This window comes from Asterias rubens, chromosome 9 (genome assembly GCF_902459465.1).
Source record: "Asterias rubens chromosome 9, eAstRub1.3, whole genome shotgun sequence".
Taxonomy (NCBI): Eukaryota; Metazoa; Echinodermata; class Asteroidea; order Forcipulatida; family Asteriidae; genus Asterias; species Asterias rubens.
The window spans coordinates 6,164,983-6,189,494 of record NC_047070.1 but is presented as its reverse complement, the minus strand read 5'-3'; the positions used below and the strand labels follow the sequence as shown (position 1 = coordinate 6,189,494).

Sequence of the window (24,512 nt, the reverse complement as noted above, 5' to 3'; positions counted from 1 at the left end):
GGTTTGCTTAATGACTTTAAAAATCAATGACAATTCTTGGCTAGAAGTACTGCTTTCGGCGATACAAACGCGACCACTTTTTGAAATGAAATGTTCACTTGGTTAGTTGTAATGGGAATATGAATTACAACAACCCAACGGTTCCAAACACAAAATGCATACTTTCCCTTTAAGATAGGGTAAACGCAATCAAACCCAGGTCACCAAACTAGATGACGTCAACTACGTGTAGTTAAAGAGGGAACCTGACGGGATATCAAAGCTATTAACAAGAACTGCCATTTGAGAACAATTATTACTCACAGAGATGAAAGTGACCGGAGTCCAGCGAAAGCATCGTCTGCTATCGTTTGTATCTGATTGTTGCTCAAATCTCTGGAGGTTAGAGAGAAAGAACGAAAGGAAAGAAAAAAGAGGAAATGTTGTTATCTGATCAATTAACTTTGGATATAAATGTGTTCCAAGGCTCCTCTTGAGGTGAATTGACTCTACTGTGTGTCTTTAAAAAATATACACTTTTGAAATGGCTGCCGAATAAAAAATAATTATGATTCTAGGGGAAAAGGTTTATATATACGGACAGCTTAGCTTATGGATTCAACCTTAATATGGCATAAAAAGTCCGAAAATAAGTCACGCTTGGGTGAGCACTGCTCGCTGAAAAATAAGTAGCCGACATCTTGGAGTGAATTTTGTAAGCTCAAAAGTACTTAACTCTCACATATTGGAAAGCTAATTACTGGGCAATCTAATTTTCATACCCTTCACAAAAGTGAGCAGTGCTCACCCAATCATAATTTATTTTCGGCCTTTTTGGTGTCATATGAAAATTTAGTCCATAAGATATCCATACATATAGACCCCTTCCCCCAGAATCGTTTATTTTTTTATTCGGCAGCCATTTCAAAAGTGTATAGTTTTTTTTGAGACACCCTCTAGATAAAGTGATGTTGTAAAGAACTGCCAGTCAAAAAGTATTCACGTTTGAATCAAAACATGCACTCATTAAACAAAAAAAAACTTTTGATGCGCTCTAGGACACAACAATTATACTAGCTTGCTACTGTTTGTACAAGTGTTTTTTAATTTTGTATTTGTCAATACATTGCTCCCCAAAAAGCCTTTTTGAGGTATGGCGGACGTGATAGGAGTGTACTGTTTGGTTTGGGTGTATAAACACAAATTCACCCAAAAACTTATAGTGATGTGGCATTGTGTCCGCCATGTCTCAAAAAGGCTTATTGGTTTTAACGAAAATAAAGCCAAAAGCATTTAATTTTAAGTAGTTGTCGATTCAACAGAATAATAAAGGTTCTTACATTCTTTTCAGTTTCTTGTACTGAGTGAAAGCCCTGGATGGGATTTTGGTGATCTGGTTCTGTTCCAACCTCCTGCAGAAGACAAAAAGAAAAACAAATAAATTAATATTTAAAAATGTTTTGGGAAATAACACATTTATCATTGCCTGTGGAAATTAACCATTTGTTTGATTTACAGTCATAATTTTCTTATCAATGAACTTTGACAAACTCTTTTATCGGAACAGTACATATAATATTATTGCATTTCTCAAAATAATACCAACTATCTTTTCTGAAGCTTGCTGGACTGCCGAAGGCATATCCCCTGAACTATTTGTTTTATTATTTTATTTTTATTGTTTTATAAGCGTCACATGCTTAGAACCCTGCACTTGAATCTGTGCCAAGTTTTACAAATCTGTTCACAGGAAATATGGTGCTGAGCAAAGATTTGCAGTGAGCCGTTCACAAACGACGTGGTTGTGACTTGTTTGGTGGTAACCGGTTTCTGCTCAGCAGTATTTTGCATAGTTTAACAGCTTTACAAAATTGGACCCTCCTTTGTCACGACCCAATGGTCGTGATTAGTTTGATGACATATATTTGCATGCTAACAAACTGTGCATGCTTGACAGAAAACACTCTTCGCTAGTTCCCAAAGGTGCAATGTAATATACAATAAGTGTGTGATTGGCTGGTAACCAGTTTCTTCTTAGCGAGAATTTGCGTTTCTTATACATTTTAACGAAGTTGGACCCTCTTGTATGTGTCACGACCCCATGACGTTTTTTGTTTCATTGTAAACTAACGAACTTTCAACTTGAAAGAAAACACTTTCACTACTTCCCAAAGGTGCAATTATATTAAATAAGTCTCAAAGTGACTGAACGAGAAGTAGCAATTCACGGAATTTTCATCACTCTCGTCAAACTCCGATGGGGCAATTTATCCTCAAGATTTCCCTGAGATTTCCCATCCCAGTCATACATCCTGTTGTATAACATGATGGACTCGTGGTCCCATCAAGTCACGAAGAGTCATGCAAGCTGCCTCACACCAAACCTCGAGTCAAGTGGTGATTTTTTACTTTTCTCTTAGATTGCATTGGATCGGTCGAGTTGGTCTTTGAAAAGCATGTGTAACCGTTTGTTATAAAATGCATATGATTTGATAGATAATTTAAAAGTAGAATATATTGATCCGCACAAGCATCACTCGAAATCTCGTGTTTTTAATTTTACCTCGTCGACTGCCACGGTCGGCCATTTATGGGAGTCAAATTTTTGACTCCCAAAAGCCGACGGTGTTAGTTCGCAAAGTTAGGAAAACCACGCAATTTCGAGGCAAATTTGTGTGAATTCTGGTGTTATACTTTTAAACATCTTTCTAACCATATGCATTATATAACAAACGGTTACAAACACTTTTCAAAGACCAACTCGACCGATCCAAGGCAACGTGTTCCTTTAAAGGCACAAAAGTGAACGATTTCCCATGTATATAAAGCAATGCAATGCTACACAAAATCAGTTGCTACTTAAAAACTACCAGTTGCTGTTCAGTATATAGGCCTAGCATTCAGTGTGCACACAACATGTTCAGTCCAAGGCTGGGAATTTTTCTTTTTTCTTATTTAAAGACACTGGACACTGTTGGTAATTGTCAAAGATCAGTCTTCTCACTTGGTGTGAAAATTTGAGCTCAATCGGTCGTCGAAGTTGCGAGATAATATGAAAGAAAAAACACCCTCGTCGCACGAAGTTGTGTGCTTCCAGGTGCTTGATTTCGAGACTTCAAATTCTAAATCTGAGGTCTCGAAATAAAATTCGTGGAAAATTACTTCTTTCTCGAAAACTACTTCACTTCAGAGGGAGCCGTTTCTCACAATGTTTTATACTATCAACCTCTCCCCATTACTCGTTAGTATAAGGTTTTATGTTAATAATTATTTTTAAGTTATAACCAATAGTGTCCACTGCTTTTAAATGTTACTTATCAGCAAGTGAACGGCTTGTAGCATAGCAATACACAAACATGTATCATTTGCTACTCATTAGCATTCGATGTGCACAAAACAATTTCAGTCTAAATAATATTGTGCTATGACTGGATGAAATCGTTCCTTGTGTATGCATGATCGGTAGGGATACAAATTGCCATTGTATAGTCTTGAAGCTTAGGCCCTACTGATTATGAAGTTCACAACAGAACTTTTTTCTGTCAACTATTTCCCTTTGATATACGAAATATTTGAGGAAACTATCGTTGAAAACCTAGTAGACAAAAAGCACACAAACAAACAACGCAACAGCTGACTCAGGTTGTTACAACCCAAATTAAAGAAAATGTGTTTATGTGCTTAAAATTGGGCACAGATAAAACTAATTGGGCAAAACAAAATCACAGGTTCGTCATTTCGCATTTATATGGTTTAGTCACACAAACAATGAACACTGTCTGTAACTATTTTCACAGCTCTACCAATCCTGAATAACACCTTTAAAATCACGAGCTATACAATCAACGGTTGGAGTGCAATGAGAGTTGAACTCTATAACAACCACTGAAGTTCGTCAGAGCGACCGAAAATACGTTTCATCTTACAATGTTTTTCTTATGATGGGGTTATTTGAGCTCGTTCGAAAACACAATATCTCCACATTCATGACTCATGGATTATAAGGCAACTAAAACACAGAGATCCACTTTGTCTTTGGGAAAAAACAATTCGTAGAAAATGTACGGGTAGAAGATGGTTTAATGATGTTATTTCTAAAAGTAAAAAGCACTTTTGAGGACAAATTATACAGTGCGTGTTTATTTTTCCACGGGTTGTTGGAGGATGTATGACTACGAAGAGTTCATCTAGTATTGATTTATTGATGAGCTCGGTCAACATTTCCAAGTATTATGATCTGAAGTATGAGTGATTAAGTAAAGAAGTTCAATAAATCATTAAAAAAAAGAGTTGCGATAAAGCATTGTAAACTAGCCGCCATTCACTGCCTATTATAATTAAACTTCAGTCCGGAATGCCGACATTTGAAGGCAAAAACCGTAACTTTCACAATTGACACAAAGTCACCGCCAGTACTTGGTTCACAATACAATTAAAAGGAAAAATTCCTTAAAATTCTGATAGTTTTCCCCATCGCTGAACAATATTTGTCAGTGAATACCAGTTTTGTATAAGGGGGTCTCTTTATAATTAACCCATGGGAACCCACCACCTGCTAATGGTCGAGCTGTCTCGTTATATTGGGACACAGTCTAAGCTCGCCACTAATTACTAAACAGCCATGGCGCCGAACTGTTTTCATATAGACATGCTTTTGTCCGGAGAAGAGAAAAGGAAGACAAATCCGCACACTGGGAATTTAAGAAAAATGTTCAGCATTGCTGATAATTACTAAGTAGCGTCTTTTCATTTGATTGTCACAGTGTTACATCTGAGTCGTGATAATGGATGTCATATTAGTGCAACAAAACAGTTAGACATGTCTGTGGATTTCAAATATTAAACGGTACAAAATCTAACATCAGAAATTTGTGTTTCATTTTACTCATAACCAAAAGGAGCCGTTTTGGGGACGACATTTTAATAATAATAATAATAATAATAATAATAGTGGCAATTTATAATGCGCCATGTCTGTCTAAAAGACACTCCTGGCGCAGGAGAGATGCCGAAGCCAGATTGCAAAGAATATAGTTAAGCACACAAATAAGTTTTCAAATGGGCTTTAAAGCTGGAATATCTAATTCAATTAAAAACAAAAACGTGTATCGCAGTTACGAACTGAATTATACATTGTTATGATCAAAATTTTAAACACACATTTCTTCAAAATCAGAGCATTTTATCATTTCAAAAACATTCCCAATTCACGCTGTCCTTTCCCCTTTAAGTTAACTCTCCCCATTAAAACACTTTCAGCCTTGACAGCATATCAAATATTGATATTTCATAGGACTACTACTAGGCCATTCACCTTCCATCCATCATGGCCAACAAAGGACGATAGACTGATATAAATCATCAATACACTATTTATCCCCGATCATGAAGTAGAAAAAAGGGTTTGTTTGTAGCCAAGCGCGAAAAGGTGAGGGCCCCCACTCTTCAAGCGGACCTCAGATACGGCCAAATAAAAACATATTTAGCGTCCTCCCTTTTTCGAAAGGAAGGAAGGAGGTAGCTTTTTTTTTTTGTAATAATAAACGGATAGGCTATTTAAAAATATAAATATATATTTGCTGAGATCGTTGAAATAAATCCTTTTTTTTTCCAGTTACAAACAAAAAATAAACAAAATAAAACAAATCATTCATTAAAAAAAGAAAAACAAAAAAAGGAGAGGCGGCCTCTTAAAAGGAAGCGTGCGGGAACGCTAAACACGTTTTTATTTTTATTTTCCCTAAGTGATAGATGAAGTCCATGAATGCCAGAGTTATTCAATGGTGGACTGTTTGCTCAGAGAAGCAGCGTGAAATTAGACAAAGATTGGGATAGGTCTCGGGAGAGATTGCCCGTCCTGCGTCCCCGCCGATGCGAGGAGAGTGTGTGGCAGTGACATGCGATGACAACAAAACGAGAGAAGAAAGGAACGGACCATCTATATGGAGGTCAATGCCTCCTGTGTATGGTTTGACGCTGATAACCGTAGAGCTGGCAGCCTTTGCCTCCTAGGAAATACTACTATTATACTATACACTGTCAATATCAATGATAAAGAGAAACTTCATTTGCTGAGAGTCTTTTGAAATGAACATTTTGGATGCTGCATGATGAAATAGTGCACCCGAAAAAGAGAAAAGTAATAAGCACAAACTAGGTGTTTCTTTTTTGTTTGGACGAACGCACAATTTTACTGTGATCAAACGTTCGAGGCCATGGACTTGACCCTAAATTTGAAGCAGTACGGGAGCTTTCACACAGAACATAGATAAAATAGTATGGGCAATCTTTGCTATGAAATACTTAATTACTACCCTGTTGGTATTAGTACATTAGTGCTAACTTCGGTGCTGAGAGTCTTTTTTTTTTTTAAATTGAATTATGGTGATCGTAGCACAGAATTCGGCAGTAAGCAGAGCCATGAAACTTGGCCCGGTTCCTTTCAATTAGGAGTATGCAGCGTTAAATAAAATGAAACCTTACCAGGTTGAGTTATCCAAGGTAAAAAGTTTCAAATCGTACTCAATATAATAATATAGGCCATCCAGTTACGCCAAAAATACCTCTCTCCCTTTGAACAGAAATGTACATGAAAACACCTTCAGTATTAGCAATCATAACAAATTAACTACTTAACATGTTGGTTAATGGTTATACATAATCAATCTTTGGTATATAAAAGTACCTTCAGACCTTTTTTTGTCTTTTCCGTTTCAAATTACCAGATAATTCAAAGCCACTGCCCATCACTCAGCCATTCTATTGCACCCCATCATTTCATCAACAGCTAGCGGTCTCTAACACATTCAATGTCCAATGACCTTAAAGATCATGAGGCATATATTCATGTCAAACTTTCTGTTCTAATTTAAATTCCTAGCGATTAATTTAAAAGCATGACGGGTAGAGGGTCCCTGAGGGCACCCTGTTTGACGTGGTATTTATCGGTCTCAGAGGATGATGGTGACAAGGTGGAATGTTTGGTGGCTACTGGATGAATTTCGCTAACAGGGTCATTGTCAAAAAAAGTATAACTTAAAGGTGGACGTTCAATCGTTCGATTGTTAAAATCATATAAATGTAGATGTACAATAACACAAAAACATGTACATTTCATTAAAGGCAGTGGACACTATTGGTAATTACTTAAAATTATAAAACCTCACTTGGTGACGAGTAATGGGGAGAGGTTGATGGTATAAAACATTGTGAGACACGGCTCCCTCTGAAGTATAGTTTCCAAAAAATAAGTAATTTTCTACGAATTTGATTTCGAGACATCAGGTTTAGAACTTGAGGTCTCGAAATCAACCATCTAAACACACACAACTTCGTGTGGCAAGTTTTTTTTTTTTTTTTTTTGACAATTACCAAAAGTGTCCAGGGTCTTTAAAGGTGGTATTTCTATAAATGTAGATGTATATACAATAAAACAAAATCATGTAAACTTCATTTCAAAAGGTGGTAGTGTTTTCTGAGATATCGCCGAAAGTCCGGTGTGGTCATGAAAGGCAAGAGGATTTAGTCTCCATGAAGACAAGAGGACAAAACCACTACATTGTGTTGGGGTAAGAGTCAGTGGATGTAAGAGTCCGGGCCAGGTTTTAAAAATCAGCAAGAGCCTGATGGTTACAGGATACATTTTGATAGGTTTATAGGTGTAACTTGGATGAACGGTTTTTCAGACCATGTATAGCTCCATTCTCAGACAGGATAATTTATAAGTCAATATACCAGCCTGAACAGCAACGCTGACTATCTTATCAAACCCCAAACCTAATATTTGTACTGATATCTCCAGATATAAAGTCACCATAATGCAGAAACCAAACACAAAAAATTATCAAAACGAAAACAATCCAGCAGACCCGTAAATTGACGACAGATTACAACATGATCAAACTAGGGACCATGATTTTAAAACCAGGCTAAGATTGAAGAGTGCAAAACTCCATAACGCTAGAACCATATTGTACTTGTCACCATGTTGTCAGGTATTTGTGTGGATTATTACATGTTGTTTTTGTGTGGGTTTTTTTAGGGGGGGGGGCACTTTTTGCCATTTGGGACTGTACCAAACTTATTCCCTGTTTTTAATTGTTTCAAGATTGAATTATCTTTAACTTATCATAAATTTCCATTCATTTTGAAAAGTCTTTATTTTTTGTATAATAGTTAGATTAATAATGTTGGTTGCCAACAATTTATTGTATATTGTACATTACCTGCTCCCATTGCTGACCACTGGTATTTTAAAGTATTTGTTTAAAAATCGGTGAAATCTATGAAATGTTAGTTGATAACTTCCTCAATAAAAAGGAAAAAATAACAATCCTAAACTTGCAAAAAAGAAATTTAACAATCAATTTAGGACAAGTCTACAGCAATGCAAACCTTTTAGACGACAAACAAATGTCACAATTTATTTTATTTATTTATAAATTTGTTTGTTTATTTTGGAGAGAGAGAGAGAGAGAGGGAGGGAGCCACGGTGCTTATGTCAAGACTAACAAGGAGTGATTGTGATTTGATTGATATTGATTTGGACTCGATGATTAGACCAAGGCCGAGCTTATGATTTCATTGCAATTATTGTGATTCAATTATTAAACACATCTGAATGGCAAAATTTTCTATGTTTTGATAACCATGAGATTGTGATCTTGAACTTTGCTTAAAATGGGGGCACGAACATGAGTCGTACTGCATTTGTACGAAGCAGCAACTTTGAGATGTGTGTAGGAGTGGATTCAGATTTGGTGTAACATGGGGCCTGACCCATATCTCGGTCAGGCTGGCCCACGATGGAATCGTTGATTCTTTTTGGTATCTAGCCTACATTACGTGACAACACCACAATGTACATTTGAACACCGTGGCTGTTGTCGTGTACAGCATTATGAAACAGAAAATGGGGATCTTTAATTCAGATTCTGCATCAGTTTGACCCATTTCTAGGCCATTGTGACAAAGATTCCGGGTCATTAATAGTGACCCAAAACGGATCAGGGCCACACGGACCCGAATCCGGGTCAGTTCGGACCCAGGAATTTGTAAGAATGTGTGTTGTTAACCAACAAAATACCATCATTTCGTGCACTGTAAACATTTCCTCAGCACGTCGCTTTGTTTAATTTGGTCCATACACTACTAACACAGACCTGTACAGACCAATGAACTTTGGAACTCTAATTAACCTAATTTCGGTTAGTGACAATCACTCCCACATATCAGTTCCAATTGCATAATGTATAGGGGCAGTAAACCAGACTTCTCAATTGGTCGGTAAACAAAAAACCCGCACACACACACACCTGTGTTCGATTAAAAAACACACAATCTACGTCTTAATGAGCATCGGTTACCAAGCTCTGCTACACAGGCTGAACTTTTGAACCCATCAAAATGCTTCGCAGAAATTCTCAAACAATACCAAATTAATTTACTGTTTTGAAATTCTAAGTAAATGGCATGGTCGGAGGTGTCACGTTATGGTTGTGTTCTAGCCACGAAGTGTACACAATCCAACCTATATCAATCAATGTGTGGTAAAAAGGGCGGGTTTTATGTGGTAAACACTGCCAAATATAGGACCACCTTAACGTATAGCTTATATTGACCAGATCCTGAAAACTACCCACACCGTTAAGAGTGGTTTTAAGACAAGCTAGCCAAACATGGAATTTATAAATCTCTCTGTCTTTTTTTTTTAAAGTAGTATTTAACTTCCCCCCATAAGTCTCTGAAAGATGTCACTTTTCACTCAAGGTTTGTTTAGACCAGTTAGGAGCTGTATAAATAATCAGACTGTTTGAGATTTGTCTTCAATCAGGAAACCCATAACCAACGCCACAAATCATACCATGCAGGCCCTTCAGAGGTGGGTCAACAAGTCCAGTTTTCGAAGAAATGCTTTATGCCAGAGTTTTGAGCCGTAACTTTAAAAACTGTACCACATACATCTGTGCAGCCCTCGGTAAAGAGTACACATGTGGCTTGTTCAAATGGTGTAAAATTATAATTTTTAATTAGTTTGGACTTCAGCCTGGTTTAGTGGGGTGGTGGGTCAACTCAATTCGATTCAATTCAATTAATCTTTATTGGATCCCAACAAGGGTAATTCAAATGCTCACAAAATTATGCTATACAGCAAGAAAATACCATCTCACATGTACTATCTGCGGCTGGTTTCCTGTTTTTGTTTTGTTGTTTTGCTTATAGATGATTTTTAAGCATCTTTTTCTGCTAATAAAAAGCAGCTTCGTGAAAACTTTGCTAAGACCCCTGCACTGACATTTTGAGACAGTTGATGAAACCATATCTAACCAAAACGTGTAGTTATGTTTTAAAGGAGTGTGCCACTGAAATGTTTTTACAACAAATCGGGGATAAAGACAATTATTTTGGGTTGCCCCACCTCAAACCTGTTATGTTGTCAACATTCACTATCTTCATGGTCTCAATTTAAGACATACTTGTAAAATGTAGCCGTTACATAAAAAAAAAAAAATCAAGATTATCAGAACAAACTTTAAAGGGACTTCAATACAAGTGACTGACAATTGTCATAAACTCTTAATAATCCATTTTAGCTTTGGTTTAGCAGAAACGTAAAAAAAAAGGATAAAATTTAGACTTTGTTTAGGAGCAAACATTTAGAATAAACAAAATTGTTTTTCAACGAGAACCTCAACTTAACTTGAGTTAAGTACGTGCAACTATTTGCTGCGTGTGATCTTTGATTCTAATAAAGGTTTCTGACAGCAAGTTGACATAAGGTGTCCTTTTTTCTTCTTCTTGCACACCAGAGTACACTTAATCAAACACGGGGTTGATAGGGCAGCTCTGAGAACGGGGTTCGATACATTAACCGTAGGCTGCATTCGAAACACGCACAAAGGGCTATAGGATCAACATACACAGTCAATTATTCCGGTCGAACATCTTTGATGTTCGAGAGCCAATCCTCTTTTGACGCCTAGAAACTTGTTATAAAATAAACACAGATGACATCTTGCTGCATGCTATTGGTATTATTTATTGAATTTTTTTGTTATATGGTGTCTAGCCGAAAGAGTAAATGTTATGTTGACATGACATAAACAAATGTTTTTATACCAGAAGAAGAAGAGTCAATGTTTATGAGGAGACGCGGAGACGCAGAGGTATGCAGACTGGTCTTAAACGAAAACAAATATATGAAAGGAATTTTAACATGATGTTTGATCATAAATTCTAAACGAGAGATTATACTGTTTGAATCTGTGCATTTAGTATTTGGCAGGCGAGCTGGGAAACTTTTTTATACTTCGTTTTATTAGCTTTTTGAGCAATCACTATCTGTCCCAAAGGCCATCACCACTCTGGCATATTCTCCTAGCTTTTCCCAGCACATTATGCTTGCAAATGGCTAAACTTTCCTGAGATATGAATCTTTAAGAAGAGGATAACCTGCCTTAAAGGCAGTGGACACTATTGGTAATTGTCAAAGAGTAGTCTTTACAGTTGGTGTATCTCAACATATGCATAAAATAACAAACCTGTGCAAATTTGAGCTCAATCGGTCGTCGAATTTGCGAGATAATAATGAAAGAAAAAACAGCCTTGTCACACGAAGTTGTGTGCTTTCTGATGCTTGATTTCGATACCTCAAATTCTAAACTTGAGGTCTCGAAATCAATTTCGTGGAAAATTACTTCTTTCTCGAAAACTACGTCACTTCAGAGGGAGCTGTTTCTCACAATGTTTTATACCATCTATCTCTCCCCATTACTTGTAATCAAGAAAGATTTTATGATGATAACTATGGTGTCCACTGCCTTTAACCTAAACAAATGATACAACAAATATATCCACGACTGCGAGCCCAACCATGGCCAAACCAATGCATATAAATAAACCTATTATAAAGTATGTTGATGCAGAGGGAGTTGCACTAAATACTAGAAACACAGACTCAATCCCCTAGGGTGGGATCACTAGAGATTCCGAATCTTTGATCTCAATAGCTTCAGGAAAGCCAGGATATCAAATCTAACCAAATAGATCCTTATCAAATCTCTAGCCATCTCAAGTTGTCAAGTTCCCTGCATCCAGAAATGACCACCACGATGAAATACCATACAGCACCAGACTATTTCATGACGTCAAGCCATAGTTCGGTTTACATGTATCTGCATGGACAGAAGAAGGCAGTTCAATGTCTGACCTACCCCCTAAAACTTTCCCAAAGCATGGCGTAGCTATTTTGCCATGCCCTATAGTAACCCCACCCGCAACTTTTGTAAAGTGTGCAGTATAAAAACCACCAGCTTTCATAACTGAGGCGTCCAATGTTACCAAACCAAGAGCTCGGCGGCTTGTAGCGTAAACTCACCCCTGACCTCTCGCCGTAAATATGAAACAAACAAGGAATCAGAACTACGTTGACAGACGTAATTCACCTTCACAACATTCTCAGAGACCCCATTCCAACACCTCTCCTGTGTGGATTGAACGTGAAAGGACACTTGCTGCATTTTTTGGAGTGGAGCGGCCTAGATATAAAGTTGAAACTAGAGTACAGCTCTTCTAACAAAAAGAGGTGTAGGATAAACATAGATTATCAAACTCTGAAACAAGTCTGCAAAATCCGCCCCAGTATAAAGGATTACACAAACGTTTGATTATGAACGTTGAGAGTTGCATTTGGATAGGACGAAGAAAACAAAACCTCTACCAAAACTGAATCCCCAAGAATTGTTTTAAACTTTCCTTCTGTGACTCATGAGACACATAAGTGAGGCTTGTTCTAAACTTTAACAAGAAAAATGTGTCAAAAACAGGAACGTGACATGGAGTTCACGTTTTGAGTGATTTTAATGTTATTTTTATTAGCTGTCAGTTTGTAACATGGGACTGTGTGGCCTTTGCAGATATCGAGTTGAGTCCGTTCAGGTTTTGAAAGAATGGGCAGCAAAGTCATGTTGTATGTGCATGGACAAGATGAAGTCCCTTTCTTACACAGGCTTGCAACGAGACTCCCTTAGACCTTAGATGGACCATGGAGGTCTAGGGACTCCCCATCTCCATCTCCTTGCCCTGTCAATACATTGCAGTGATTCATTGAAACCAGTGTTAGACCAAGGGGTGCACACACGGTGAAACCAACCCAGTCTAGGGTGGAACTACGCACCATGTATCGAAACAAGGTGTGCTCATAAACCAGGCTGGGTAGTTTGATGTGGCTGGGGAGGGGAGCCAACACAACCCAGGTGTGAACCAGAAACCTACATTACATGTACATGTAATGTGTAGGTTCAGACATGTAACGTGTTGGTTCAGACCAAGAGGGTACTATTAAAAGTTACTAACCGGTGGATAGGCCTACTCGCTGTGGGTGTGTGCTTAAACCAAACTGGGTGTGACAATAATGTTTTGGCACATCACTCTTACAAATGAGATGGGTGTGACCCCCCCAAATCATGTTCATACCTCCACATAGTACGAGTTCGTTCACACCATAGAGTAAGGAACAGACCAAGATATTACTATAAAAAAGCTACCACTGGTGGTACTCGCTATGGGTATGTGCATTATAACCAAACTGGTGTGACAATATTTGGCACAGCACTGTTACAAATGGGTGCGGCCCCCTTAAGATCATATGCGTGATCAGATCACAAAATTGTATACAACACACATAAAAGAGGTGCGTCTTATTTCGGCTGGTTGATAGCTCCGAGATCCCACCAAAGACCAATGATAATTGTTCGATGGGAAAACCACGGGTAAACCAATGCGCTTGCGAAAATGTGACAAGACTATTTCCAACATAAACTCCAGATCACATTATACATGTTTTGTACGCTTCATTTGCATCTCATGTGTCTTCAAAAGGGAGATTTTGGTTTGGTTTATAGCTCAAAGAGCCTACTAAAGAGCCTGGCTGGACAGTATTGCTCTTTAGTAAACGACTCTGGTAAACCAATGCAGCATGTGAATGGGACATTGGGGGTAACAAGACAGTTTCCAACATAAAATGAATATCAATTACTTGTTATACTTCATCTTCATCTCATATGCTACAGGTTTTCTTAATGATACAAAAAGTGTCTTCGAAGGAGAAGGTTTAAATAATTATCTAACTTATTAAACTAAACGCCCCCACATACAGAAACGTGTACCTCCGTCTTGGTTCACATCATACCAACAGCTGGTATGAATAGCCCTTCACTGTGGGGATTCCATGTGGGTTGCGGGGCACCAAGGACATTGCTATGCTATTCACCAATCCCTGGATATTTATATTGGCTGGACTCGCCATTATAACAAAATGTCCCTGTCTTACCGAATCAAGATTAGGATAAATCAAAACACTATAAAGGAATGAGCCGATGGCATACAACAAGAAAGACTGAGGACACATTTTTGCAAGATGGTATAAACATGGAGGTAGGAATGGTATAAATGAAAGAAAAGAAAAGACCACACACATTGAAAAAAACTGCATCTTTTGTACACGTTGGTATAACCTTTTCTTTGACAAGTGCACGCAATCAATAAAATGTTATGCATGCAATGGGCGTGAATTTCATCTTCCACGTGTACACATGAATGCAATAACTCTATGATATGATGCTAATCGGAGTTTAACACGTGACGAATGTAAATGTCTCGCCATTATCAAACATGTATCGTGATGAAGACAAAAAGACAGTGTTATTGAAACCACATGAATGGTTGCTTACAAAAAAAGGATGCTGACATCATTGATTGAAAATGTAAATATTTCCACATAACTAACAAAAAAGATACGATTATTTTGCTAAAAAAAACTTCAACTTGAAAAATGGTTGCCTGAAATGCTATACTATTCAATCGCCTTGATATGTTTTTCTAGCAACCACGTATGCCATGTCTTAGTCATAGGATGCTATAAAGGGCACCAGGCTTTGATAATGCATACCAGTTGAGACAGAATTGAGTGAGATGTCATTCACATAATGGATGATCAATGAACATTTTTAAGACTGTTACACTCGAAGATAGCTTAATAACAACAAATCAGGATACTAACGACAATCCTAACAACAACAAAATCTCAAACTATGATCTCAATTAGTCCATTGAAAATGCGGCATTTCCACCTTGATGTAATTGGGAGCTTCTACTAGCAGAGTATCTTGTGTGCTACAGAAGTAGATCAAAGAGCACGTCCAATCATATCAGGTAAAAACATATGCTCCTTTCTTCACGTCAGATACACAGAGTCTGAAATTTTACATCTCTGAACATTAAAACAATAAGTTAATAGTTTATTTTAGGGAAGGGGCTGGGCTAGGTGACAGTGTAAACACTGATTAATCTAAACTTCACTAAGAGACAGCTTGATACAACAAATAACATGATTGAAAACAGTCAGAGGAAAGATTAACTTGGGGGAAAGTGGGGAGGGGGGGGGGGGGGGGTCGACCTCACAATGTCAAAGTTGATTGATGTAAACTTGAGCTAGAGAACCCCCAGACTGTAGCTCCTGAGCAGAGGCACCACGAATAGGGTGTGTACATCCCCCAAAATATAATAACTGCTTGCAGGAAACTATTATAAAGTTATCAAGCAAATGAGGAACGGATATTACCCATAACAGAACAATCAGCCTTTAATGGGCAAAACAACTGTTGATCGTTTATCAGTGTATACACGGTAGCCCGGACTGCTGCGGGCGAATTTAGTCTGGGGAGTCGAGGGGGTTAATATCGCTGTAAAGACCTTAAGGGAGGTTCAACTTCAGAGTCAAGCGACATTCTTGACTCCATATGAGCAGCCGACACACTCTTGTCCTCAAACCCCCTAGTGAATATCTCTTGACGAATGGCTACACCTGGGGAGGGTTGTGCGAGCGTTTTTTACCCAAACAAAAACAAGATAAATGGAGCAGGGCTTGATAACTGACTTTATACCTGACACCTTGAAGAATGGTTTAAGAGCTCTGCAAGAAATGATGTGTCAATTGCTTTGGCGACTATGTTACAGTTTCTTGTTGTTATTGCCAGGGGAGAACGCGAGCTCTACTTAATGGTCAACTTAATCACAAGTACAGTACACCTTAAAGGCAGTGGACACTATTGGTAATTACTCAAACTAGTTATTAGCATAAAACCTTAATTGGTAACGAGTAATGGGGAGCTGTTGCTAGTATAAACCATTGTGAGAAACGGCTCCCTCGGAAGTAACGTAGTTTTCGAGAAAGAAGTAATTTTACACGAATTTGATTTCAAGACTTCAGAATTAGATTTTCAGGTCTCGAAATCAAGCATCTGAAAGCACACAACTTCGTGTGAAACGGGTGTTTTTTCTTTCATTGTTATCTGGCAATCTCGACGACCAATTGAGCTAAAATTTTCACAGGTTTGTTGTTGTATGCATACATTGAGATACACCAAGTGAGAATACTGGTCTTTGACAATTACCAACAGTGTCCAGTGTCTTTAAACAACACAAATGAAACATTGAGCTTAAATTCAAAACAAAACAAAATAAAATATGTCAAAACGCATATATTTTGAAAGACTTTGTGTTGTTCTTAATTTTGTCTGAAATGTTGCTCTGTTCAAGAACCAATCGTTTTGTCTAAAAAGTGATTTTTTTTCCCAATTAGGTTTGTTTAAAAGCACATGTAACCACATGTGACGCAACTACTACTTATAAAGGCCTTGACAACAAACCAGTAAAACTTAAAGTTCATTCGCTCATCGGAAACAAAAGTGAAATCTTTTGACATTACCACATTTCTTTGAGATGAAATGTTTCTCAAAATGCTTTAAACTATATCAAAAAAACGGTAAGAATGGTAACTAAAAATATAAACTCCCTTAAAAAGTAGACAGCGCGAAGGTACAACATGGACCACAGGCGAGAAGCCGCTCCCTAGCTATACCGTTCCATCATCCCATTTCCTTCCGGATGTAAACTTTGTTCATCAGGTCAGAGCTTCCTACCTGTGGCAGGTGTTAAATTGTGGCCTGGAACCTTTCTTTTATGAAAATAAACACAATTTACATGAACTTTGACATTTAGTACCATTAACATGGATATGTATGGTAGCATAGTGCCACAATACTTCGTGAAGAGTGCAGGTAAATTTCTAGGTATTTTAAAAACAGCAATGAAATGGCTCCTGACAACAACATCTGCTAGAACTACCCATGAGACGTGTTTTCCCTTTCCCATGCAAACTTTACCCCTTCCTGTATAATGATTTAAGATTGGCAGAAAAACTGATCGAATTATCACGCTCAGTTTTTTTTTCAAACACAGTTAAAGCAAATTAAGTGCTTTACGCATTTTCTCCGGTGAAACTTTCCTTACGTCCTTCTTCCGGGCCCACAACGAGTTCATAATGATAACATATTGCAACAAGTTTATTTGGTTTATTCTGAGTCATCCTTCTCCATCCACTCACCCCCCCCCCCCAATTTTTTTTTTTTTTATAGATATTAAAAACACTTGCCAATGAGCAGACTGATGCTCGTACCATATTACACCTTGTGAGGTGTTATGAGTAATATTAATAATTATTGTGTTGGTTAAACAAAAAAGTTAGATGAAAAAAGTGTGGTATAGAGCCTACACAATAATCACTCACAACAGTGCTCATGTTTTGCGTGATCAGACACGTGAACAAAAACCTGGGAAAATCTGGGCTCAATCCGCTGTGCGAGTCGGGAGACAATTACTTAAGGTTTTCAAATACAGTTTTTTCGCAAATATCTTAATTTCAGGCGGAGATACTTCCACAAAAAAAAGTTTCTAGTAATACTAGTATGCACTTCATAATCAAAAGCTTTCAGACTCGACTTGAACATGAATGTTTTCTATCCTTATTAAATCATGTATATAATACCTTTAACTGTTATTGCCATCTTTAAACACATTTATTCTGGTCACATGAATCCCTTTTGGCAGTCACTTTGTGGGCTCAAGTGTTTCCACTCAGTTATTCTTCCAAGCAAAGAGCTTGGTTCCTGCCCAAATGGCCATGCAATTACTCAGCGTGGGTCTAGTCTCGGGCTAAAAGACATGTTTCACATAAATCCATCAGAATATCTGTACAGCTTGTAACACTGAAAAGTACGTGCCGTGGATCATGGGCAGAGGCCACGTTCCAACAACCCATGTTTGAATGTGGATGCCCGAAGGGTCAAATTGGCGCGAAAACAATATAGCAAACTTTGATAAGACGGGCATGCGTATTCCTTATGGAACAATACATGAAGGTGAGTGATGTTTGAAGCTTTGGAGGATAATAATAAACTATGAGTAAACTTGCGGTTGCTACCATGTAATAATTTTGAGAGAGGTTTGGTCTCAACGTTTCGAACAAACTCTGCTCGTCTTCAGGGGGTGGGGGGGATGTTTTCAGGGAGCTTTTTCACATGGTTGTACCCGCAAATTAACTGTTATTTTATAGTTTGTTCTTAATACATCGAGATGTACCAAAAGAAGTCTCAGCATTTCTATAACGTGATGACAGGGGACATTTACAGGGAACATTTATTTTAACGTTGAGTGCTGAAATAATGTGGAAATTACATCTTCTCGTCCAGTTGACACATTTTCTTTCAGGAAATTGTTTCTCAACTGCACGTGCGACACTAAACCAGCAACACCTCAGACAAAACACACCCCGTGGGCAAAGCTGTTAAATCCCAGCCATCCACCTAAAAATTAAAACTTGGATGAATTCATGTTTTTTTCAAGATTACGGGTAGCGCAAAGGGGCCGTATAATCCTTGTGGAAGTGTGGTTTCTTTAGCTCAAATACTAGTGGGAAATTGAGTAATTGACACCAGTTGCATACACTTGCTTTCTATAGTTATCTTAAGGTTTTTTTCTACTCACTTCTTGTCAGAAGAGTGAATTTTCCACAGGGTGTCTCTTCTTGTCAGAAGAGTGAATTTTCCACAGGGTGTTGATGTCTGGAAAAAGCCTACCCCATAGGAAGGGGAAAACTGTATAAAATGACTAGCCTGTTTAATCAGCGACGAAGGAAACTGTGGTCCATCTGGGTCTTGCCAGAGTAAATAGTGTGGTTAGCCTAAACCACACTGGTAGGCCCAACATCTATATAAAGTGTTGCTCATTGGGCTGAGGATTCGGCAGAGGGATACAAAACAATTTGGGGGATGTTGGAGGTCGACATGAATCTTAATCCTCAATCCTCAGTCAATCAATCAATCATCAGACATTTGTAGAGCATTTGGATGAACAGTTGCCTATTCCCAGGCATTCAGGAAAATAAAGGAAACATTTAATTCAAGAGAAGAGAGTTTACAGACATTCATGTGGAGATGACAAATGTAATGGGCTATATATATATATATATAAGGCTTATAGCACGTTCAAAGAGGTGAGTCTTAGGCTGTAAGATCAGGAAAGTGTCCTCTAGGCTTTAGGGGTACAAATAAGTTTGAAGGGTGAAAAGTTAGCAAAAGGTTCTAATGCTTGTTCTCACACACTCACTCTGTTAAAGATAGAACAGAAAGCATATGGACTTAGCAGTGATATGCGCTACACAAATATGAATGATTATTTATGTTAATACAAGGCAACACATGTTACAGACGAAAGGCCGCAAGGGTATTGATTTCTTAATTCAGCCAGGGCTCATTTCTTGGAACTGTGATAACTTCCTCAACCAGCTCCCTCCCAAAGATAATGAGTCACAGATTTGTAAATCATATCACAATCTCCGTCTTAAATAATCACATCTTGTCTAAGCCAACTATAAGTAACGCCTCATGTAGGGAAAGTGGATCATCATGAACTATTGTTCATCAACATACATTAAGAGACACTGGACAATATTGGTAGTTGTCAAAGACCAGTCTTCTCACTTGGTGTATCTCAACATATGCATAAAATAACAACCCTGTGAAAATTTGAACTCAATTGGTCTAGCGAGATAAAAATTAAAGGAACAAAAAACACCCTTGTCACATGAAGTTGTGGGCTTTTAGATGCTTGATTTCGAAACCTCAAAATTCTAAATCTGAGGTCTCAAAATCAAATTCGTGGAAAGTTACTTCTTTCTCGAAAACTACATTACGTCAGAGGGAGCCGTTTCTCACAATGTTTTATACTATCAACAGCTCCCCATAACTCATCACCAAGTAAGTTTTTATGCTAACAATTATTTTGAGTAATTACCAATATTGTCCACTGCCTTTAAAGGCAGGGTATACTTTTGGTAATTGTTAAAGACCAGTATGTACACTTGGTGTATCCAAACGGATGCTTTTTATGAAAATTTGGGCTATATTGGTAATCGCAAAAGCAAGGAAATAATGCCAAAAAAAAAAACCCCACCGTTTTTACATGGCATAGTGTGCTTTCAGATCCCTCATGCTCGATGAAGCCTTGATCAGATTTAAACGTGTGGGTAAATAAAAGAACTATTGAACTCTTGGATGTAATTTCTACCAGTGAACATTGACTTGAAGGAGGTTGTTTCCAACAATGTTTGATACTATATCAACAGCTCTTCAGTGCTCTTTCAAGTAAGTTCGTAGGGTCTTGAGTAACACCAAAAGTATCCACACTGACTCTTAACTGTTATGTATTGTCTCTTCCCTGTATCCCCAGCTTGAAATGAGCCCCCACCCTGCCACACTTCATATCGTGTCATGCCACCTACAGTCTCGACACGAATTATGGATAGCACACTACAGATCACCAAACATCTCTGCTCATCATGTTCTGAAACAAGCTCCTTTAACAGACAATGTAAATCTGATAAACCATGCTGTTTATGATTCATATGTAATTGGCAACAGTTGACGAAACATATAAAGTGCGATGTTATTGAGGAGTTAAGTTCCAAACAGTGACACCCAAGTCTTCACATAAAGGGGTAAACCTTGCTTTTTTTGATGCAAGCCTGTAGTAGAAAGCATGACATTTTACAAAATGGTAATACCATGGTAAAGACTGTGTTTTATAGGCTATACAACACTGAATGCTATGACGTCTAACCTTTGTTTAAACAAGTTTTTAATGTGACTGTGTTTCGATATCAGCCTAATTAATATCTTCAATGTATCATCTTTGAATTCATCTCAGTTTGGCTTGGCCACTTTAATGTTTGTTTTGGGCAATACCAGATACATATTGATAGAAAATAAAAATAATAATAATAATAATAATAATAAGAACTTCAAGTGTTTTTTTGTCTTCTTCTGCATTTATGTTTCTTTCTTGCGTTTCAATTTGAAGTGTCACCAAAGGAGGGTTGTTTGGCAGTCGGTCACAGCTAGGGATGGCTCCGATTAAAGGGCAACACCTTTACAAAACTGCAGCTTCAACCAGATGATCTTCGCAGCTTCACACCCCTCCTCAAGCATCAAGTTGCCCCTCTAACGATCTCTGCTTGCTCTTTGCACATTATATTACATGACCACCAATAATAATGGGGGCTGGTTCTAATTTGGGTACCTTTGGGTCAGCTGAGGTCAAGGTAACCCCAAGAGGGCCCGGTTCCCCATCAATCTGTCTGAGCTGACACCAAAGGGCCAATGTGTGTTATTTCACTCAAATCACCAACGAATGTCCAATGGGTCCAACAGCTGGCTCAAATATGTTGCTGTTTTATTTAACTGAGCTGACAACAGGTCAACGATGTATTTCTAGAAAATATCTTGTTGATGCGTGATAATATTATCAAAGAGGCCACTAAAATGTTTGAAAACATGGATGGAATGTGCCGGCTGTTTATTCTGTATGAACTAGTTTTTAAAGAGGTGAAAATGAGTTATAATGACCTAGAAAAAGTTACCACTACTTAATTTACTTCTATTCCACCGTGATGACTGGAGCACCGTGGCTGAAATGTGGTGCGTACATCATACAAACACCAAAATATTTATAAAAAAAAAGTCACCGTTTTTGAAAGGCTGAATATAGTGTCAATATTGTTAATTTGTTGTCCTTGTCAAAAAGCACGTATACGCACCCTATATGTGAGTTGACTGGTTGTTAAAGTTTAGAGTTGTCTGGTCAAAAAATGAAACGTTGGAAGATTTTTTATGGTAGGCCCAAGGCAAAATACTATTACCACTTATTTTTTTAATTTGTAAAAACTTAAAGCGGGTTAACATTCCTACCTCAATAGGTGTGTTCTTCAACTTCATAGGGGGGGGGGGGTCTTAGTCCAACCCTTGGGAGGAACTGGACCGTCTCAAATGATCAGGAAGCAATCTTTTATCATACTGCAACCGATCTCCTCTCATGTATTTTTGTTTTAAAGAACAGTACAGTCAGATTTCCCTTCAACTCCCCCAGCATACTCTCCCCCACCGTAGGGGGCTGTTGCCGTCACCTTCTAGTCGCCATGTTTGATTTAAAGCGAGCCTCTACGGAGAGTTAGACGGCTAGAGCAGAATGCAGACTCATGACTCATCACCGGTGATGGAAGTTGCGACATAGGGTTCAAGTTTAGGTTTTTACCTGTTGCAGGTTTGTTGGAAATGTTATGTGTCTGTCTACACGCCACTTGCAATCACATGGCTTAAACCTTCACGAAGACAGATATGTTATCGGCCAGATGCTTGTAACAAGACCAAAAACAATCAAACTTAACTTAGAGACCATTTAGAGTGCGTTTTGGCGACGCCAACAAAAGCCCAACTTACTCAACCAGTCGGTTACCGGTTGGTCTGAACATGGTCTGAACAACACCGTCACGGCGCTCAACCGAACACGCGAAAACGTTCAACCGATAACCAATATGTTTCTGGTCGCCAAAACGCACTCTAAGTGTTGCGTCATCTTCACCAGAACATTATGCCAAGAAATGGCCAATACTGTTGATTATACACTGAAGTTGTATTTTATTTTGCATCACGAACACACATGTATTGAAACAAAAATCGTATCGACCAAAGCTTGCGGCTAAAACCTTGTATTTTTACAAGACAACAAAACAACCAAAGTTGTACCATACCAGGTAAATATTTGGAGACCATCTTTAGTACTTTATCACTATCAATCATCATAATGCCAAGAAATGGCCAACACACTAGATTCTTTCGAAGTAATTGTTTTGGTATAACGCACACAGTATTGGGTTTGAAACAGATAAATTATGACTTCTGGCATTTTAACCTAATGTAAAATGTAAAACAAAGAAAAACATGGGTAACTACGTTTACAACACACGCAAACAAAGCCCATCGGTCACAGACCGCATGATTGATCACAATATTCTATCATGGTCAACTCTGTTGATTTTACGTTGGATACTAATGTCGGAATAAATGGTATCTCAAAATGTACTCGTGCTATCTGCGTGTTATCTACACGAGTCAATCGGAGCTAATGCGGTTGAGAATTTGTGTGTCTTTCTATTACTTTTGTTGCGCAGTTTTGATTGTGTTTTCACCATCACTGTTTGCTTGTATTATCGTCAATGGAAAGAGTAACAGCACAAGCCAACCTTTATGAGGATCATAAAACCGAGGGGGTAATCTTTTGTAAACTTGTATACAAAACATATTTAGACTTGCTAATGAACTATACAACACCTCAAGATTAGTATTGAACCCAGGCTCATCTTCGCACCTTTAAAGTTATTATACGTAATTGCTTTGGATGTCATTGTTAAAATTTAGTTTACAAGATTACTGAAACCAAAATATTACTGAAACCAAGTTCAAACTGGAACCATTTCCCCCTGTGAAATATTTCCCTCTGAAATAGCTGATTTTGGATGTTACAACCAAAAATTAAGGAATATATGTGTTTAACCATGTTTAACCAACGGAGTTAAACCAACGGTTCTTTTCAGAACCACCCCAACTCATTTAGAGATAGTCGTTACATGGTGTTACCGCAAACTCTTCTATATCTTATTTCCACCATGCAAAGTTTCGAATCCTACATGTTTTACTAAACATTGTGCATCTTTGTCACTATATTCACCCGACTCGCATGCACAACGGATTAGTCCCTCATTTTCACAGATTTGTCATTTCATGTATGCCTAATAATTATGGTTAATCACACAAAACACGAATACTGTCTGTGACTATAATAATTGTCAGCTTTACGAATCCTGAATAACACCTCGTTTTACATTCAAGCGAATTTTCTTTAAAGTCACTCTTAAGCCCACCCTTGCGGACGCATTAAATTCAAATCTGTAATGAGTATCAGCTTTATAACGAAGTTACCGATGGGGTGTAAACAACTTTCACGTTCAAACAGCACGCAAAACACATGTAAAAACCATAGCAAAACTCTCTTTCAGCTGTGAGGACTTTTCTCAAATTCACAGACAACTTCAGTTTGCATTTTACAGAGAGACATGCAACTTTGTTGTGAACAAAAAATGATATGAAACGGCTAGCCACACTTGCTTTGTACAGTGTTTTTTTCGTTTTCTTTCTGCGGCAAATAGACCTATATATTATTTTAGTTTACTATTTTTTTTCAGTGTAAAGTTCGCCCCAAAACAAGAGCAACTCTGTGGTATAAGGGGTATAGGCTACATAGAC

At 37.9% G+C, this 24,512-nt stretch overlaps 1 protein-coding gene across 1 annotated transcript in view; it reads right to left on the bottom strand.

Annotated features, from left to right (window-relative positions):
* LOC117294708 (slit homolog 2 protein-like) overlaps positions 1-24,512 on the bottom strand; it is a 119,551-nt gene that overhangs the window by 46,081 nt on the left and 48,958 nt on the right. Inside the window, exons 7-8 of the mRNA XM_033777220.1 lie at positions 1,320-1,391; positions 304-375 (exon numbers count right to left, since the gene is read on the bottom strand). Of these exons, the coding sequence (XP_033633111.1) occupies positions 304-375; positions 1,320-1,391 (144 nt within the window). The remainder of the gene's footprint in view (positions 1-303; positions 376-1,319; positions 1,392-24,512) is intronic.